Source organism: Eleutherodactylus coqui, chromosome 4 (assembly GCF_035609145.1).
Source record: "Eleutherodactylus coqui strain aEleCoq1 chromosome 4, aEleCoq1.hap1, whole genome shotgun sequence".
NCBI classification, from domain to species: domain Eukaryota; kingdom Metazoa; phylum Chordata; class Amphibia; order Anura; family Eleutherodactylidae; genus Eleutherodactylus; species Eleutherodactylus coqui.
The window spans coordinates 218,742,230-218,762,883 of NC_089840.1; the positions used below are offsets into that span (position 1 = coordinate 218,742,230).

The 20,654-nt window shown below is 45.7% G+C and overlaps 1 protein-coding gene across 2 annotated transcripts in view; it reads right to left on the reverse strand.

The window, feature by feature from the left end:
• Positions 1 to 16,432, reverse strand: part of PAPSS2 (3'-phosphoadenosine 5'-phosphosulfate synthase 2) — a 67,428-nt gene extending 50,996 nt beyond the window's left edge. For both annotated transcript variants that reach the window (XM_066600769.1, XM_066600768.1), the window contains exon 1: positions 16,278 to 16,432. In XM_066600769.1, coding sequence (XP_066456866.1) covers positions 16,278 to 16,289 — 12 coding nt within the window. In that variant the 5' untranslated portion in view covers positions 16,290 to 16,432. The remainder of the gene's footprint in view (positions 1 to 16,277) is intronic.
• Between the last annotated feature and the right edge of the window lie 4,222 nt (positions 16,433 to 20,654).

The window sequence follows — 20,654 nt, forward strand, 5'->3', positions numbered from 1 at the left end:
GTATTTGGCAAGTATATGCAGGGCCTGGGATACAGTCGGCGGGAGGGGAGAGAGAAGATATGGAAGCTTAGCAACTAGCTCCCATCCCATTGCAAATAGCCAACAATGGGCAGAGGAGGCAGCAAGGAGGTGGGAGTTTAGCAGACCTCCCTTCTCCGGTAGCTCCCATAGGAGTCTATGGGAGCTGCGGTCGTATTCCGGCCAGAAGATAGTTCAGGAACTATTTTTTCTGGCCGGTGTAAAAACGCCTGACTGGAATGCTCCATCTTGGCTAGCCGGATGCTTTTACGCCACGGGAATAAGCCCATCTAAACGGATGCATTGTAAACCAACGCATCAGATGGGCAGCGTATATTGGTCGGCTGTGAAAGTGCAGCCGATATATGCTTATGTTAAAGAGCCCTTAGGCTGCCTTCCCACTAGCGATTTTCTCGTGATGCGAGAGTGAATACGCAGAATTATGAAACCAATTATTTAATTCCCATTTGCGATATTTTCACGTGTAATTTGGAGGGGGGGGGGGGTGTGGAGGGGTCATAACCTTCAGTGTACTAGTTTACATAGTAGTAAATGGGTTGTCAGTGGCTCAGCGCTGCTACTGCTGAGGCTGGAGATTGGATGCACCAGTCATGTTAAATGCATGCAAGAGGAGATCACGGGGATGAAAACAGGCGAGCATAGGCTGGGTTATTGTTTTATAAAAGGTGATAGAGTTTATGACTAGAGATGAGCGAACGTACTCGGTAAGGCCGATTTCGCAATCGAGCACCGCGATTTGAGTACTCCACTACTCGGGTGAAAAGTACTCGGGGGCGCTGCGGGGCGTGGCGGAGCGGTGCTCGATTGCGAAATCGGCCTTACCGAGTACGTTCGCTCATCTCTATTTATGACAAATCTTACCCCCTGGACAATCCCTTTAATATGCATAAATTCTTTACAATGTTGTACTTCTCCTGAAGGGCAGCCTGTGTCGCAGCCCATTTTACAGCACATATATTTACATTTGTTCTGGTCGCTGCAGAAACAAGTTGAGACTGCTGACAGACACACCCTTAGTAAGTTAGCTGAGTTTTTTCCTGAACTGCATTTTGGGAGAGTTACATCAGATTTCTATACTGTGGATGATATGAAAGACTACAACTGCCAGAACGTAGATCACTAGAGCCAGCTCTATACAGTCACTTGACAGAGGCTTGCCGAGTTGTCAATACAGCTGTGGATGAAGAGGCTAGAAGAGCTGGATACAACTCCGGGTCAATACAAGCGGTGATGCACAATATGAGTTACACGATTTATCATTAGCAAGTGGTCTCATAGCTTAGTGGTCTATTAGGAACTTTCCTCATCAGACATTAAAGCCGTTTTCCACTACAACATAGTTGGCCTATTAGTCGAAGTCAGACCACCACTGATAACATTTGTGGCCTAGAAGAATAGGTTAGCTATATTATATAGTTAATGTAAACAGGTTTAGTAAAATACAACTTAAAGGCTATGGTCTCATGTCTACGGGGAAAAATCAGGCCCACCACGGATTCTTCCTTCCCCGCGGACATGAGGCTAAAAAGCAAGGATTACTTACTGTCCAGATGCTGCAGATCTGCTCTCCGTCGCAGCCGGATCTTCTTTCTTCGGCCTGGCGGATGTGCTCAGCACGCTGGCAGCGTGCTGCGCGCATGCGCAGTGCACCCCCTCCCTTTTTTAAGTCCTGCTCTCCCACGCTGGAGAGCAAGAATTCAGCTGCGGGTGTGCCGTGGATTCAGACAGCTTCCATAGGCTTCAATAGAAGCCCGCGGGAGACGGGCAATAAAATGGAGCATGCTGTGGGTGTTTTCCCGCAAACATAACCCACGCCTCAAGGGTAAAGGACATCCGCAGGTATTTAATTACCTGCGGGTGTCCAATGCATCCCTGTGGGGCACGAATCACATGTGTGGGACACCCGCTGTGGATCTGTCCCCGTGGACGTGAGGCCTTAAACAAAAAAAAAAACAAAACACAGAAGTAACTTTCTTTCTAACATTAATCCTCCTTCTCATGTTTTTAGAAAAGCTCTCCTACATTTGAGTGAGTGAGTGTGTCAGCACCGATCATCTGGTCTGGCTCATGAATGCCCACAAGCTCAGCTGCCCTCTCCCAGAATTTGTGCAGCATAACCATGTCCAGTCAACTATCACATCAGGGGTGTAACTAAAGGCTCAGGGGCCCTGATGCAAAACGTGAGTTGCTCCCCCCCTTCATCTGTACCTGCACAGAGACATAACTTGAAGCTTCTGGGCCCCAATAACAGGGCCCACCAACTATAATGCTTTATTCATAGTAGTGGGCTCCCTATATGGAGAAGAGAGGTCTTATGGGCCCCCTAAGGCTCCTGCGCCCAGTGCAACTGTATCCCCTGCACCCTCTATAGTTACGCCCCTGTATCGCATCCTCTCTCTGATTAGCTGCTGGCACCTTGCCCCGCACAACTGATAAGAGCAGAAAATTCACCTGAAGTTAATTACAGCCCTCTGCAGTAGTCGTTTTTTTGTTCTTTGTCCTTCATGATCGCCAACTACAGCTCTCTGTAATAGCTCAGTGTAAAAGGCAGTGAATGCAGGTGCATGCCAGGGAAGACCTGGGAAATAACCCATCAATTTACTCTGAACGAATTACAGTGTCTTGGAAAATATTTCCCCCCCCCCCCTTTTCAAAAAGTGAAAAAGTTGTATATAGCCTTCAAAAAGTTAGGCCACAGGAAGTAATTGCAAGACACACATGTAACATAAAGTAGGTACATTTTGAAGTGCTCATCTAGATGTAAACTATAAAATGGCGACCCTACAGAGCGCCTCGTATCTAAACTAGTACATTTGATGTGGATGTGTCAAGTCCCATTTACACTGACAGATGGCTCAAAAGTTGCTCAAACGATAGTTTGAGTGACAGTTTCGAGCAATCATTGCATACTTTATAGTAGCTACTATAGAATATGCAGACGGAATGGGACACAGCCGCGGCCGCTAATAGAAGACTAGAGCTGTTTCGCATAATTCCCCACTGTGAATTCATAGCAGGACACAGGCACAAAGAATTTTACCAGCGCAGCCGGATGATAACAGCCCGCTCCGCTGACAGCTTATCACTCAATTCTAGCAAGCTAGAATTCAGCGATCAATGTCTTGTGCACAAAAACTGCACGGTCAGTGGATTTAGACAGAACGAGAATCGCTCAAAGACTCTTGAGTGATTCTCGTTGTGTCCAAAAATCAGCCTTAAGAGCACCTTTACAAAACGTAATTTTCCTGCGGCACTCCTTCCTGTAAAGGGAACCGATTAGCATATATTTTTCCCCTAGGGAGCATTGCATGGCCTATAAGATTCCCTATGCTAACTTGGCACTCTCCACAAGGAGAAACAGTACCCCGAGACAGAGTTCTGCTTTGTGCTACACTAACCAACTGCAGAAAGTGCTGGGTTTTAATTTGCCTTCTGTATATTTTGTTACTGCCTTTCCTCACTGCCAAATATGATGTGACAGTCGTCTTTATATGAAACGGGCGGTATCTGTTACTTTCTAGCTTCTCTGAAAAACCCACCTATACTGAATGCTCTTTTAGGCCCCATGCACACGGGCAGAAATTCTGCGGCTGAATTTCCCCGCAGAATTGCTACCAATGCCTGCCTAGGATTGCATTGCAATCCTATGCAGATGGCTGCGATTTGTCCGTGCGAAAACACATGTTTGGAACAAAAAACACGCAGGATTAGGAGAACAGACTGTGTTTCAATATCTGGTTCAAACTAGGAACAAAAATAAAGGCAACACATTCCATTTAAACTGACACTTCTATAACCTGTAGCGGCATCCTAAGGAAATAGCCTTGAACTTCTGAAAACAAACTTTGATTCATGTTATCAGCTACTAGAGGTGAAGTCCATGACCCGACACCACCTTCTAAATAGTGAAAAGCTGAAAAATACAGCTATGCAAATCCAAAATTTTCTCATTTGCTATTAGTACCCACATTATATATAGTTACTTTAAAACAAAAGACATTTATCAATGTTTTATAGAGACCCAATTATTGCTAATCTACTAAAATCTCTCTATAGGTCTTTAAGTTAGTATGGCCAAGTTATAATTTTTTATGCCTGGGCCTTTTCACAAACAGATCCTCTTGTTCCTCTGCTACAGGGGGTCTTCCAGAACTTCTCCTTTTGCATAAACGGATGTTCTGAAACGTCTAGCTTCACAGGCGCCCACATGATGCAGATGTCACGAAAAATCTGTAGTTACAAAAACCTTAAATCCCAATTCTCTGCAACTACATGTGTTGTCTGTTTAATGGTTCTGGTTCTATATGAGGTTGAAAGTTTCTATTTCATTTATAATAAGCCAGTATCATCTTGCTTTCTACAGTATATTACATTTCTTTGCATCCCCAGATTACATAAACGTAGGCTTGAAATCCCCGCCTCCAGAAAGCTAATACACACGCCGTCAGCCAGTTACAGCCATTCAATGACAGCATTGAATGGCTGTGATTGGCTGAAGGCGCACGTGGCTTCAGCCAATCACACTATTCAATGACATCATTGAATGGGTGCGATTGGCTGAAGCCACGTGCGCCTTCAGCCAATCACAGCCATTCAATGATGTCATTGAATAGTGTGATTGGCTGAAGCCACGTGCGCCTTCAGCCAATCACAGCCATTCAATGATGTCATTGAATAGTGTGATTGGCTGAAGCCACGTGCGCCTTCAGCCAATCACAGCCATTCTGTAACTGGCTGACGGTGTGTGTATTAGCTTTCTGGAGGCGGGGATTTCAAGCCCCCGCATTCAGAAAGCAATGCTGCGCCGGGGACGAGGAGCGAGCGACATCCTGCCGGAGCGCGACAGAACGCCGGGGGAGGTGAGTAATGATTTTTTTTTTCTACGGTATGTCTTACTTTCGGGGTATGGCTTACATTGGCCGACCCCCCTGACACCCCCGATACGTCTTACAATCGGGGGTGTCTTACTATCGGGGAAACACGGTAGGAGGCTCGTATTGAGATAAGGTGGGAGTACAGTGCCGAAATGAGGCCCTGGGGAGCAAAGGATGCCTCATCAGGGGTAATAGGAAATAGCTGGTCTGGGTGGTGGGAACTGCGCCTGCAAAGCGTGTCTGAGCTGGAGAAATCTATAGAAATGGGAGTGGGGTAGCTCGTATTTATTTTGTAACTGCTCAAATGAGGCCAGGGTGTCCTGTGGATAGAGGTCTGCGAGGGTCCGGATGCCATATTGTTCCCAAACCTGGGCGTCTTCCAATCGGAGCACTTCCGGGAGCCCAGGATTTGGGGACAATATTTTGTAGCCCGTATGAAACAGGCCTTAAGCTAAGGTACCTAGAAATCCTATAAAATAGGCAAGATGCTAATTTTCTCTGAAGCCAATCAATTGAATGTAGCTATTAAATAAGAGTTACAATGTAGTGCATAGTATGCAACTCTCTCTGGGATCAGATGACCGAAGGCTACTAGATTGTGCTGCCTCTTCTGACACACACTTGGGGGAAGTCATATGGAAATGCCCCTATGATATTGTCTATAGTAGACTTTATGTAGATTTTAACCCTAAACCAGACAAATATACTAGGAACATGCCAATAAATGAAAGGGTATTGTTTCTCCCTAGGTAGAGCACCTAGAAGGTGTGAGGAGACTTATAAGGCCATCCATGCTCCTCTGGATAATATGCAAATAGAAAGATGGAGCAGTTACTCTACAGTGCCACCTATTGGAAGGCTGCATTCCTTCCAGTATCAGACCTCTTAACAAGCCTTATAAAAATGACTGAAAATTGGTGAGCCAAAGCCAGAATGAGAGGTGATCTATAGATTCCTATGATATGCATTCTCCACTGAGAACATTGTGTGGCTCATGCTTCTTCCAAGAAATCTGGTTCCTTTTTAGTCACTCCTTGAAAAAAGGAAAACTGGTATCTATGGCATAGGAAAATTATGTTCATATTCTATATAAATATCACACGTGCATATTATATGCACTGTTAAATTCTATGAATGATGCTTGTGCTTTTACAATATGCATGTTTTATTGCACACTAAAAAAAAAAAAAAAAAAAAACAGGAATGGGGACACAGGACCCCAGTTCTTGGGATCAGTGGGGGTTTTAGTGACGTTAATCAAAGTTATCTAACTAAAGTTATTCCTCATCCTGTGGATGGGGGAATAACCCCTTTAAATACTAAACTAGGCCCTGTTCTTAAAGAGTAACTGCACTTTTACAAGCCAGAGCGACATGTCAGAAGTTCTGCTCAGTGGGGTCTTGGAGCTCAGATCCCCACTGACCACTCATATGAAGGGGCTGCAACGCTCACCTGAGCTCTGTGCACTTTCAGCTGTCTTTGCTGTTTCCTGGAAGCTGAATGCATAGACTTCTATAGACATATATACAGTCAGTGTTCAGCTGCCGAGAGAAGCCAAGAGGCACAGTATAGGCTACTGCTGTAGAAACTCTTAAGAGCATGTCAGTCAATCAGTATGTGGCCCAGGAGAAGGAATTGCCACCAAAAAGGATCTGTGAGCGACTATAAGACGACCTAAGCAGTGCCAATAGAATAGAACTCTCCTCTGTAGGTTTAGGCATAACTCCCTTTATAAAAGGATTTTTTAGGTCTGCAGACTACAGACTTTTCTGTGCTGCCTTTGTCTGCCGCTCCCTTCAGTGTTCATACACATTAGATAAAAGTTGGGTGAACCTGCAATTTTGTATATCCTAACTCTTCACCATTGACAGTTGTTGGGGGGGGGGGGGGGGACTATCAGGTTGGTTTATAACAGATCCTTTGTTCCTACAGGAGGTGTATGGTGGTGGATTAGTCCCTTTTCCCCATTGAAAAACACTTAGCCAAGTTGAGTATACAGGTGTAGGTCAGGAAATACAGCTAGCCGCTGGCCAGATGAGCGGTTGTCTCCCAATTCTCTAGAGCGTATGGGCAGCTGTAGACTGAATAGTCTTTTGCTGACAGATTTGGAAGGTCAAAGTTTGGAATTTCAAACTTTCTATGATCTTCTTATGGGATTGCCCCACTTTTAAAGGAAGCAAGTCCAATAATCAGGAAGTATTACTGTACGTAATTGATAGCCATAGGATTTCTTAAAATATGCTAATCTACAAACATACCTTGGGTAATCTAGTGGGAAGACATTAAAATGAATCCATAGCTGAATCACAACTCTATGTGCAGAATATGTCAAACCTAGCAAAGTGGGTTAAGATGTTCACTCTGGAGACACTGGGATCTGAGAAAAGATGTGCTGGACATTCATCCTCAATGACTGATAGTGCTCCGCCATGCTTCTACATCTTAAGCATAAGATCTTAGTGGGTAAGGGCAGATTCTTCTACCAAAAATACATTAAAAAAAAAAAAAATTTGTGAACTAAAGATACTAGCATGGTTAACATTGCAGGGTCTTATCAATACCGGAGATTTCCACAGAACATGCAATCGTGAAGGGGCGATAATGTCATACATTTAGCAGACTTCCTGTCTATTTGTGCTACTGAATGATACTTTAGATAGTTGATAACAAAACAATGCCTTGCATTCAGCTGCATAGTGAATACAAGTTATGATAAAATGTAGCTCATAATTAGTAAACTCAAAAGTTTGCCAAATTTCAGCAAAAAGTTCGGCTCAGTACAAATTAGTTCGAACCGGACGAGAACCTTACTAAAACCCCTAAATCTCATGTATAACAGTACTGGTGCATCTTATCTCCACCGGAACTAGGGGTGGAGAAATGGCCTGGCTCAATGACAGAAGGGGAAGGTAAGGCAGTGGATTGGCTGCTCCTTGCACATGGCATGTTAGGTGCTCTGGCGCATGCTTGTGCTGGCCAGTTATGCCGATGACCCGATTGACAGCTGCTAGCAGTTCCTGCGCTTCTGCTTGCCGGCTAGGCTGAGTACCCGACTCAGCTGTTCCCCGCTCCGGCGCTGTGGAGGACCGCACTGACAAAGTTGGCGGCTCTGCAAAGGACCGGACTGACAGCTGGCACTCCGCTCCACCTCTGTGCTGAAGACTAGAGTGCCAGGTGTTCTTGGACCCCCGCTGTGGCGCTGGACTGTGCAGCTCTGCTAAGGACTAACAGCAGCTGCTGCACCCTCTGCTCGGATGCTGCTGCCGGCAACAATCCGGCAGTGCTTCACAATCCTCCGGTATGTTTGCAGCAGAGGGTTGTGGGTGCCATCGGCCAGCCTATCAGAAGCTAGGGGTGTGCACTTTGCTTCAACCCATTCTGGTGGACAGCCAATCATAAATTGTGGGCGTAGATGTGGGTGTGCAGTTTGTCCCCACCCATTCTGCAGGTGGAGACGAGATGCACCAGTACCATACAACACTGTCTAAGAGCCATAAAAGCCGTAGGAACGGCTGGCATGTAATACTATATTTGCATTTGTATCCAGTGATCATTACATTTTCTCATTCTTCATAGCCCTGAAAACAGCTGGTTTGGTTATTACTTATCAGACATCTAACCCCAGTTTTTTTGCAGGACATTATCTGAGACAATGCAGTTGAAATCCTTGAAAGGAATACTTCACCAGTATGTCCTTATGCTCTGATGCCAACAAACCTCTCGTGTTAACTGTCAGTGGTGCACCAAACTTAAAAACAATGAGTATAGATAGGCAACTATAAAAAGATATGACTGCATTCATTTAAGATACTGTTAGGTGTCAGAAACCCTGTTTGAAGTCGATCGATACCTTTGACACTGAAATAATGATTTCCGCGTAGGTTATTGGTCATCTCAACTTCAAAAAGTTGCATGAAGTTACAGACCTCCTGATTTGCAGCTTGCAGTTTCCTCTTCGTTTAATATATTTTTCTCATGTGGACTTACCCCTCTCACGAATACATGATAGATCTGTGCCCAGGATGCTGCTGCCTTCACTGACTCATGTATTCTGCCTCTGGACCACCTATGTGGATCACTATTTCCAGATACGGAGAGCTGACGGAGGCCCATCCAGTACCTACACATCTCCCCAATAAAGTATTCCATTTTACGCTTCCCCCTTCTAGTTACTGCAGGAGAATTTTTCCTTGAGCGTTTCCTACCATTTTGTTGTTTCCAAACTCTGCTCACCCCAGACTATCGGCTTGGATGAGCAGATGTGATAGACGCTCTCTAGAGTGGTTGTCTAGAACGGACGAGGACTGTTCCACCCATTGAGGTGCAAATACAAAGCCAACCAGGTATTCCGGTGACATGGTGCACCCTGTTGCAGGGCAGCCCCAACCACACCAGGTGAGTCTGTTCCCACTTCCTGCTCATCTATAATTCAGGGGCACAGTTCTGTTTTACCGTGTATCTCATGTATCAGTACAGCTTTAGGGCTCCCTCACACTGGCAATTAAGATTTTGCCACAAGAAAATTGTGGCAAAAAGTCTTTTTTCCTATAATTTTTGAGTATCAGCACTGCTTTTTCCCCTCGCTCGCACTGCGGCTTATGATTGTCACATGCTTGTTTAGTGAGAAAGGCAATAGGACTTTCGAATGTTAAAAACGCAAACAAAAAGGGCACCACAAGTACAGCCTGAACAAAGGAAAAGGGGGGGGGGGGGGGGGTTGGGAGAGTTATGGCATTTTTTACATCCTTAAGGGCTCATGCCCACGGCCGTGATGGGCTCCGCGATCAGAATGCTGCAGCAGAGTCCGTCACGGCACCCCTCCCCCCAAAGACCCCATACTCACCTCCCTAATCCGCTGTGCGAATCTCGCATGAAGTGCCAGTACAGGAGACAGACAACTGACAGGTATGCAGGGTCACCGGCTGGGCACTGGGTCGCATTCCGCTGCAGGATCCCGCATCTGGAATCCGGCCCAGTCGTGTGCAGCCAGCCTGAACCTACCACAGGAAAAAAAAAAAAAAAAAAAAAAAAAGAAAAGTTCACTAAAATCAGGTGTTCTATTCCTTCAGGCTGACAAATATCATCAATCCTGTTTCTGATTACTTCAATGCAGATACTTAAGAAAACAAATACTGAACAAGGCAGACAATGAGCCATTAAAGCCTTGTTCACACGGTAAATTTTATCACAAATATGCCGCTTCTACGCCAATTCCACATCAAATATGTGTCCTTAAAGTCTTCCATTGACTAAGGGAAATCTGCGCCATAGTGTACGCATTTATTCTACATACGGATTTGAAAGCCATGTGCTGAAAAAAAAATAAAAAAAATAAAAAGAGGATCAATCACCTCTGGACACGGATTTTGCATCAGGATATCCACACATTGCCCCATTGACTAGGGCCAAATCCCTATACGGATCCATAATAAATGTAAGTGCATGTTCACAGCAGAAATCCACAGCGTAACTGCAGACTTTGGAGGCAGTATCCAAAGAGAAAAAGCCTAAGTGGATCCTACCGTATGAATGTAGCCCAAGAGCCATAATGAGCCCTGATCAATGATATAGCCAGTGGGCCGGCACTCGCTCAGCTCCATTTACATAGGGAAATCATGATCATGACTCAGTGATCGTTAGCTTCATTATGGCTGACAGCATGTCACCGTTTACACAAGATGAAGTGCTGTCAGCAAAAGATATTTTTATACCAGCATAAGGTGTATTTACATGAGCGATTTTTTAAATGCAAAGCCGATGCGTTTTACAAGAAAAATGCATGTCATAGCTGCACTTCCGATTGTCATGTGTGTTAAAATCTTTTGTTCCAACAAAAAAGAAAAAAAACAAAAACCTCACATGCAGTCTGATTTTTTTTTTTTGCTCCCTTAGGTAAAAATGAGCAATTCTAGAACAGAATTGCCGCAAAACACAAAAATGGTACGATTTCTCTATGTCACAGCATCGCTGCTGCAAGAGCAAAACTGTTTATGTAATTAACCCATTTGAAAATAATGGGTTCTCTTCAAGTGCAGCTCACACGGGCAATCACAATTTTGCCGTGAGAAAATCGTGGCGCAAAAAAAAAAAAAAAAAAGTAAATTATCGCATCTTTATTCCAATGATTTTTGGGCATCAGCAATGATTTTTTTATTTTTTTTTTTAAGAATCTTACATTGCTGCTACCCGCGATAAAAGTGTGTATTTTTTTTTTATCGGAAAAGACAATAGAACTTTCTAATGTTAAAAGTTTGATGTGTTGCGATAAAAAGGAGGCTCCATAGGGAAGCATGGGAGATAAAAAAAAAAAATTTTTAAATAAAAATATGCACATTGCAGAGAGATTGCATGCCACGTCGATTGTGGCACTTTCCAGCACCATGATTTTCAGACAGAGTCTGTTCTATTTTTTGGCGTTTAGCGCACCTCATCAATGATGAGGTATGCTAAAACCAGCTGTCGGCCGCAGGGACTTTTACCGAACGCCTGTGTGAGGGAGGCCTATAACACCAAGAATGAACAAGCGTTTTCTTATTTGTCGGCTCTTCACTGGATAAGTTTACACAGGTCAATGATCGGGAACCGGCCTTCAAAGCAGAATCATTAATCTGATTGTTGGCCCATGTAATTGAGTCTTTAGCAAAGTTACAGAAGGCAAACAGAAGCTCCAGAAGTATACAGCCAACCACAGACAGAAGATCCTTCTTTACACTAGGAGGTTTCATACCACCAATGAACATTGGGTTGAAAAATTCTTCACAGCAACTTAGGAACCTACAAAAGGTTTATGTTGGGTAGATCGCCCATCATATACATTCAACAGAAGGCTACTAAGGCTGCCTGTCCACGAGAGAGTTTGAATTGCATTTCCCGCAGCGATAATCCTGCCACGGAGAACGCAGTTCAAACTCTGAATAGCGTTGCTATGGAGAGTGCTTCCCCCCTGTCCACGAGTGGAGAATCATTGCGATTCTCCGCACTCAGCCTATTAGATAAGGCTGAAAGCGGAGATCCGTCTGCCGGCTCCTACTCCCGCAGCAGAGATTCGCCGTGGGATACTGCAACGTCCGTGGACAGGCAGCCTAAGTATCATAATGTAAGAGGCATATAGTGGGAGATGTTACTAAAAGTACACCAACCCAATGGAGGCTAAAAGGACACTCTTTTGGCCTCCACTGGTTCAATGGAGCCCTATAGATATATTTCCTGGCGTATATATACAAAAAGTATCCTTATAATATGATGTGAACAGAGCTGTAAGCACATTAGGATAAGCATTGGAACCCACATGGGGGAAACTGCCCTCCTGTAGGTGAAGAGCTTCAATGATGCTAGTGCTAGGCTACTATGACCCTACAATCGGCATGGTCAATTAACGATAATTTTACCATTTATGTCCTTGATTTATATTAACCAAATATTGCTGCAATCTCTCACAACAAGCAAATTGTGCTAATATTGGCCAGTGTAAGTAGGCCCATAAGACCATAGCGGATGAATGATCATTTGAACACTTATCAGTCCCAATTCCCTTATTGTGTGATCGGTCAGTGAAGTAGGGGAGAAGAGCAGCTAACTGATCACCAAAAGGACCAAAATTCAAAAGCCGTGTTGTCCCCCACAGGAAACAATAAGTATCCGAGAGCCTCCAGCCACTGGATCTAAAATATCAATAAACTGAGTCGCTGGCAGCATGATGTGACCAGTCAGTAAAAACTATCAGTTTCTATAGAGCGCGATAGTCACACAATAGTGTGAAACATCGAGGTTACAGTCAACTGCAACATTTACTGGTATTAAGTCACACAGATGAGGCATAAGCTTGTGCTGCACGCCAACATAATCATCTAGCGCCAGCCTGTGCAAACAGTCTACAGAATATATGGACCCACAACTTTTTAGGGAAAATAAAACAATCACAAAATAAATGACTGAAAAATCAGTCAACTCTAGCAATTCTTTAAAGTGAGTCGCATAGGTTAGTATTAATAATGCAATCTTCTATTACACATAGCTTGCAGAAAGTTTTAAATACGTTGGCCCCAAAAGGCAGATAAAGGGCCCCGATATATGTTAGTGAAGCAGTATATAAAAGAAAAAAAAAAAATTTCCCTCTTTTCTTTAAGACTAGCAAATAGGAATAATCCCTGATCACCAACCCCCAAATTAATCAGTGACTGTAAAGTGCAATATTGTATTACTCAAAGGCCCCTCTTAAACTCTGTTAGTGAGTTCCCCATCACCACATCCTGAGGCTTCTTTCACATGAGCGCATATCGACCAGCCATTTCACGGCCGGCCGGCATGCGCTGTGATCTGATGCATTGGATTCCAATGCATCAGATCACATGGACGTATTTCTGAGAGGCAAAAACGTCTGGCCGGTTAGCACAATATAGCGCTGGGCGTTTTTACGTCAAACCCAAAAGATAGTCCTGGAACTATCTTTTGGGCTGGACTACGTCGGCCGCTGCCTGGGCTCCTATGGGATTCCATGGCAGCGGCCAGAGGGAGTTTAGAAGCGTGGCTGCTAACTGCCTCCCTCTGCTTTCCTCTCCCCATGCAGACTCACCTCTCTTCCTTCCTGCTCGTTCTGTGCAATGGGAGGGGATGGGGGGGGGGGTGTAGCCAAGAGTCAGTCTGCTCCTCCTCCTCCCATTCATGTCATGGACAAGGGGCAGAGTCAAGCACCCACCCTCTCCCCCTTTCCATAGCCATCAATGGGAGGAGGCGGCGTGGACTGGCGATTAGCTCCATCCCTATCCCACCCCCCCTCTAATTGCACAGAACGAGTGGGGAGGAAGAGAAGTGCGCCTGCGATGGGGAGGGAGGGGAAATGGGAGATGACCTGGTGAGGTCGACGCATTTGCGCCAGCCTCACCAGGCCATATGAACAGGCGCACAAACGTTTGATTTGTACACCTGTTCACCAGTTTTTTCTCCCCAAACGAGCGCATATCAGACGGCCGTGAAGACAGCGGGCCGATATGTGCTCATGTGAAAGAAGCCTCAGGCAGGGAGTTCCACAGTCTCACTGCTCTTACAGTAAAGAACCCCCTTCTATGTCAGCGTAGAAACCCTCTTTCCTCTAGGTGTAGAGGGTGCCCCCTTGTTACAGTCACAGTCCTGGGTATAAACAGACGATGGGGAAGAGCTCTGCATTGTCCCCTGATATATTTATACATAGTTATTAGGTCACCCCTCAGTTGCCTTTTTCTAAACTAAAAAAACCTAAACGTGATGATCTTTCTGGGTATTGTAGTCTGCAGATTCCATTTATTATTTTAGTTGGTTGCCTTTGTACACATTCAAGCTTTTTTGATGCACCCCATCCTATCTGCCTTGGCAGCAGCTGCCTGACACTGCTTGCTCCAGTTAAAGGGGTTGTCCCGCGAAAGCAAGTGGGTCTATACACTTCTGTATGGCCATATTAATGCACTTTGTAATGTACATTGTGCATTAATTATGAGCCATACAGAAGTTATTCACTTACCTGTTCCGTTGCTAGCGTCCTCGTCTCCATGGTGCCATCTAATTTTCAGCGTCTAATCGCCCGATTAGACGCGCTTGCGCAGTCCGGTCTTCTTTTCTGAATGGGGCAGCTCGTGCCGGAGAGCGGCTCCTTGTAGCTCCGCCCCGTCACGTGCCGATTCCAGCCAATCAGGAGGCTGGAATCGGCAATGGACCGCACAGAAGACCTGCGGTCCACCGAGGGAGAAGATCCCGGCGGCCATCTTCACCAGGTAAGTAAGAAGTCACCGGAGCGCGGGGATTCAGGTAAGTACTGTGCGGTTTTCTTGTTTAACCCCTGCATCGGGTTTGTCTCGCGCCGAACGGGGGGGCTATTGAAAAAAAAACAAAACCCGTTTCGGCGCGGGACAACCCCTTTAAGCTTACAGTTAAGTAAAATCCCTGAAGCATGGGGGTTCATATTTGTGCATCTCACACGGTTTTATCAGCCGTGTGAAAGCAGCCTAAGGGTGCATTCAGACGACCGTATATCGGCTGGGTTTTCACGCCCAGCCGATTTACGTCATCCCTCTCTGCAGGGGGAGGAAGAGCCGGGAGCAGTGCACTGAGCCCCCGCCTCCTCTCCACCCCCTCTCTGCCTCTCGCCACTCTTTGCAATGGGAGGGGGTGGAGCTAAGTTCCCCAATGTAGCTCTGCCCCACCCCCTCCCATTGCAAATAGTGGCGAGGGGCGGGGTGGAGAGGAGGCAGGGGCTCAGTGCACTGTTCCCGGCTCTTCCAGCTTCCTCCCCTGCAGAGAGGGACGACGTATATCGGCTGGGCGTGAAAACCCAGCAGATATACGATCGTCTGAATGCGCCCTTATACAGTTTTCTTCCATTGAGGTCCTCCAGGATTGCATCTTTTAGAAGCCCCTCAAACATTTTACCCACAATAGAAGACTTACCGTCCGGCAGTTTCCAGGTTCACTTTGACTGATTTGAGTATCAGCACCATATTGGTTATGACCAAATCTATTTAAAACTTGCAAATAAGGTCGGCTTCACATCTGCGGCAGAACCTTCAGCCGGAGGGCCAGAAGATAAAGTGCTGCACGCAGCACAGTTCTTTCATCCAAAAGCCAGGAGAAAAGCAGACAGACCCCCACTATAGTCAATAGGGTCCAACTGGCGCTGTTTGCGTCCATCCAGAGATGGAGCTATTCAGCCGCAGGGATTCCCCTGCTCCTGGAATGGATCAGAAAAGCGAAACCCCAAGTACAAATGTAAAACCACCCTCACTTTGCTTAAGCAAACCCCCAAAACACCCTCCTATGGCCTAAATACATCTGCACCCTTCTGTTTTTAGGTGTTAAAAGACCTTTCACAACTACAAAGGGGGGGGGGAGAGAGAGAGAGAGAAAGAAAACCCAAAAACTATTGCCAGTAAATATAGATTCTCATTCTGTAAGGTTTTCAGCTTGGCATTCAGTTCTTTCAATAGGCATAGGTACTCAGCTTTCCCAGAGTCCTGAATGACAAGTCTGTTTATACAGGTGATAACGGGGAGGCAAAACAGATTTGCCATTTAGGAGTCTCAGAGAATTTGAGGTGGCAGCACCTAAGTTAATCGTATTGGGTGTCACACAGTTTTCCTATAAGCTGCCCCTAAATGAATAGACCCTCTTTCATATTACAATAAGCATAAATAAAGTGAAAATCTAGCTGCTGCAGCAGAACCTCTTTGAAGCAGACTAATCTGTCAATCACTGATGCACAGGAGTAGAATTCCAGAGCAGTAAAGTGAGTGACACATCCCCTATACAACCCAATCTGCTATAGGAAGCCTCCAAATCTGAAGCTGCAGCAAAGATTAATGCAAGCAGCAATCAGAAGGGTCTAAGAAAGTTCCCTACCGTCTTGGACATGATGAGTGCAGGAGAGGAAGGATCCAGGAGTTGAACTGCAGGAGAAGAGTGAGAGGCAGGAGCTGAACAAGGAGGTTTAAAAGGAGAGGGAGACACGTAGCAAAGTCCCTGGACCAACCTTTCGCCTCCTCCCTCTCTTCTTCAGCTCCCCGCCCCTGGATTAACCAGTGAAGAGCAGACAGGCTGGAGGCACTGACAAGGGGAGCAAGCAGTTGCCTCCCTGGGACCTCCTCTTTACTACAGCTGTAACCTCCTTCCTCTGTAGTAACTGCAATAAGAACTAGATCTACTCTGCAGAAAGTTCACAGGATCTGGTTATCAAGAGCAATCAGTGATATTGCAGTGTAACAAGGTTCAGCCAGCACTTGTCATCAGGCTCAGCTATCAGCTGCAGGACCAGCAGGGTTTACTTTCTGATGCCTAAGTATACAAGGAAGAAGTGACATGCTTCCGCCTAGAAGCAGATTTCAGTAGAACTTCTGAAGGTCCTTTCGAAAAGGGACTGTAGAAGTGGAGAGGCGCTACACTCTTAAGTCCTCCTGGTTGTCGGCATCTAATACATGCTTGCGTTATGGGACGGTCACATGCAGCGTATATGCTGTGGATTATCTGCCGCGGTATTTGCATGCGGAAAATGTGCATTTAGCACAGGACAAGCTTGGTGGATGAGATTAAAGGCAGGCGGCAGAAATAAGTTGCAGGGTAAATTGAGCTTTGTATGCTTATTCGCACGGACAAAACGCACAGGTCCATACTTTTTAGTCACATGAGCAATTTTTTCCCTGACAGCGAGTATAAAAATCACAGCATGTTCTATCCTTTGGGGTTCCCTCGGAACACCTCGCCTATTGACGCACTGAAGGCGTCTTTCACACCTGCATTTACGTTGTTCGGCTCCACCATTGTTGCATGTCCTGCACATGACGACCACAAATGCTTCCCGACAGAGCCCACCTGACTATGGGGTGTGTTGGGTTTCTGTCATTTCACCCACCATTTTTCCGGTGAAATACAGAACAAAGCTACAGATTTTCTCGTGTATTTGTGGTGGTTTCGCCACCGTGGAAAATTAATATATGTCCCTTGTGGACGTACCCTCAACATTCCCTAGGCCGTAGGCTCCATTCACACAGGCTTACCAATGTGCGATTTTTCACGGCGATGCAACGCATTTTTGATTAAAAATCGCATCACTTCTGTGAATTTGAAATTTTCACGCGCATGATAGGATCGCAAATGTTTCACTTGACTTCAATTGGAAACCTCAAAATACACTCACATGCGAACGCCATGCGATGTCTTTTAAGGTCGCATTGAAAACAATGGGCAAGGCGTTCCAAAGAACGAGCTGTGAATTTTTTTCTCCCTCGCAGCGATGCTGCATGGAGAAAAACGCCCGTGTGAATGAATCTGTTCAAAAGAATGGCATAAATCTCGCGCAAGAATATCGCTTGTGTGAATAAGCTCTTATGGCTAGTTTACAACTCTCTCAGGGTGCTTTCACACAGGACGGAATATTCCGTAACAGCCTTACGTCCGACTACCAGCTACATACACCTGCGCGACAAAATGTTTCATCTTCTGACCTGGTAGTTTGCTACACTGTATCACTATGAGGGCTCTTTCACACGAGCACATAAACAGCGCATTTTTACGGGCAACTGATATATGCGACCATTTGTGGCATTGGTTTCTGATGCATCCGTTCACGGGGGTGAATATACGGCGCGTAAAAACGTTGATCCATGAAAAATTGCACATACGCTACTGAAATACGAATATACGCTGGGCAAAAAGCTAGTTCTGGAACTATGTTTTGGCCAATATACGCCGGCAGGTCCCATAGACTTCTATGGGAGCAGGGGAAAAAGGGAGGGGGTGGGGCTGCGAAAAGCTTACAGGTGCCTCTATGTAGGCATTAGAAGTCATTCAGAGGAATAAAGCTGAGTGAGGGTTTTCCAGGGTGCAATGTATTGTTTTGCTAAATACCACGCTCAACGGTCATGTGAATGGGCGGAAAAAATGTTAATTACCCTGGCAGAAAAACATCCTTTCACTCAATTTTACGGTGCTGCGAAAACTCAAAATCGCATACGCTCGTGTGAATGAGCCCTGAGGCTGACCTGACACTGGCGACATGTCCTCATATCGCGCTCACCACTATGTGAATTCCCCAGGGATGCGAGGCATTATGTCAAAACAGCCTCACATCATTTCGGGGATGCAGCGATCCTCTGCCGTGGCTGTCAGCTGTTGTTTTCAATGGGAGACCTCGCGTCATGCACACCTAGCTGGCCCCGCTGAAAACAATGGGCGCTGCGATGCAAGAGTACGCAGCAAGATAGAACATGCCATGATTTGTTTTCTGCATCGCATCGCTGTGCCATACAAAAAAACATCGCTCGTGTGAATAGGGTTCATATTTGTGCGACATTTGTGCATCTCGCAACGCACAAATCTCCCGCGAATTTCTTGCCTGTGTCAAAGGCAGCCTGAGGCTAGTTTCACGCGGCCGAACGCAATATCAGGCCGTAAAACTCGGTCCAATAACACGCTCGAGAACATGCAATGTATCAAAAACCATTAGTACAGTACAGTTGCAATCCTGCGGTGCAACTTTCAGCCATGTCTGAGGATCGGCAAGTGTTTTCCAGCCCCAATGAAAACAATGGGTGATGCATTCTGAGGGAACGCCCAAAGGACATACCGCAATTTTTTTCCTGCAGCTCATGTATCCCACAACGCACAAATCTCGCACAATTTTCATGGCTGCGTGAAAGCGGCCTAGGGCGGCTTTCAGACGGGTGCATTTTTACTCTGTGTTACGTCCGTGTTGAGGAGCTAATGTAAAGCTACATGGCTAATTACATGGCCATATTTGTTACTCTCATTTTTCGAAAACACAGCATTTTTTCCGCTGCTGAATTAACGTAGCATACAGCGCTATTTTGTCCTATAAAATGCTGGGCAAACGGACGGAAACTAAACGAACCCCATTATTATCAATGGGGTCCATTCAGCGCTGCTTGGTTCCATCAAAACACGAATCCGTACAGCAAATGGGTGGCGTTTTCCTGCTCCCCTAACAAAACAGGAAACTCTTGTGTAAAGGAAATTGCATCTTGCCATGGCATGCTATGGGCGGCATTTGCTGCGGAATCCAGAGGCGGACACCCGTGTGCAGGCGCTTCTCTCAACTGTGGGAAGTGTTTTGTATAGGGTTTCTTGGTGCCATGCAATGTCTTTTAGGCCTCGTTCACACAAGTGACATGGCATTGCTGCGAGAAACGCGCAGTGATTTCACATCGCTGGTCCGTGCAATACTGCAGCATCTTCTCGTGGTATTAAAGCGACTTTGTAGCACCACATGCGAGGATTTTCGAGGGGCGGCTTGAAATATAAGGGGCGTCCGGGGTGCCACTGCAGCTTCTTCTCGGTCCCCAGGACTGTTTATCTTCATCATCTTCTTGTCGGGGATTGAAAAATCCCTGCCTGTTGGAAGCGCTGGCTGTGATTGGCTGACGCTTAGCCAATTACAGCCAGCACTTCCAGAAGGTGGGAATTTTTCGATCCCAGCTAGAAGATGATGAACAGAAACAGTGCCGGGGACCCGGGGAGAAGCTGCTGTGGCGTTGGAGAGCGTTTGTAAGGTGATGTATGTGCATTTTTTTATTTTGTCCTGCAGCCAGGGCTTAGATTTGGCTTTGACAGTAGGACTTGCTACTGTCAAAGTTGCATTGCAACCACACGGAAATCACGTTTTTGTACGATGCGATGCAACAGAGAGGAAGGCTCCATAGGGAAACATGGGCTACAAAACCTCACAAGTCGCGGGCATATTGCAGGACCCACAAGGTTTTTGTGTCAGGATGTCGCATGCTACAAAACATCACATGTGTGAATTAACCCATAGGAAAGCATTGGCTTCTCATATGCGATTTGTAGCATTGTAGCAACAGCAGAAAATTGCGCGACTTTGTCGCCCGTGTGAACGAGGCCTTAAGGTCCCATTAAAAACAATGAGTGGAGCCTTCTGAGGGAACGCCAAAAGATAAAACATGCTGCAAATTGTTTTTTTCATTGCAAGGAAAAACAATGCTCATATTGTTTTCATATGCGTGCGAGTCTTATGCACATCACACAAAACTTGCATGAGAATATTGTTTGTGTGAATAATAAGTCCTTACTGCTGATGATCACACAGCTCCTGTCACACAGTTATAATAGAGGAGATCCTCCTGACTGTATACTTGTGGTCTGTAGTTTATTTACTAGAATATAGGCCCTTCAGCAGGCAAAAGTGGTATAGCCATTAGGCTTAGGCCTCATGTCCACGGGCGGATCAGATTCCGCATGCAGATTTCT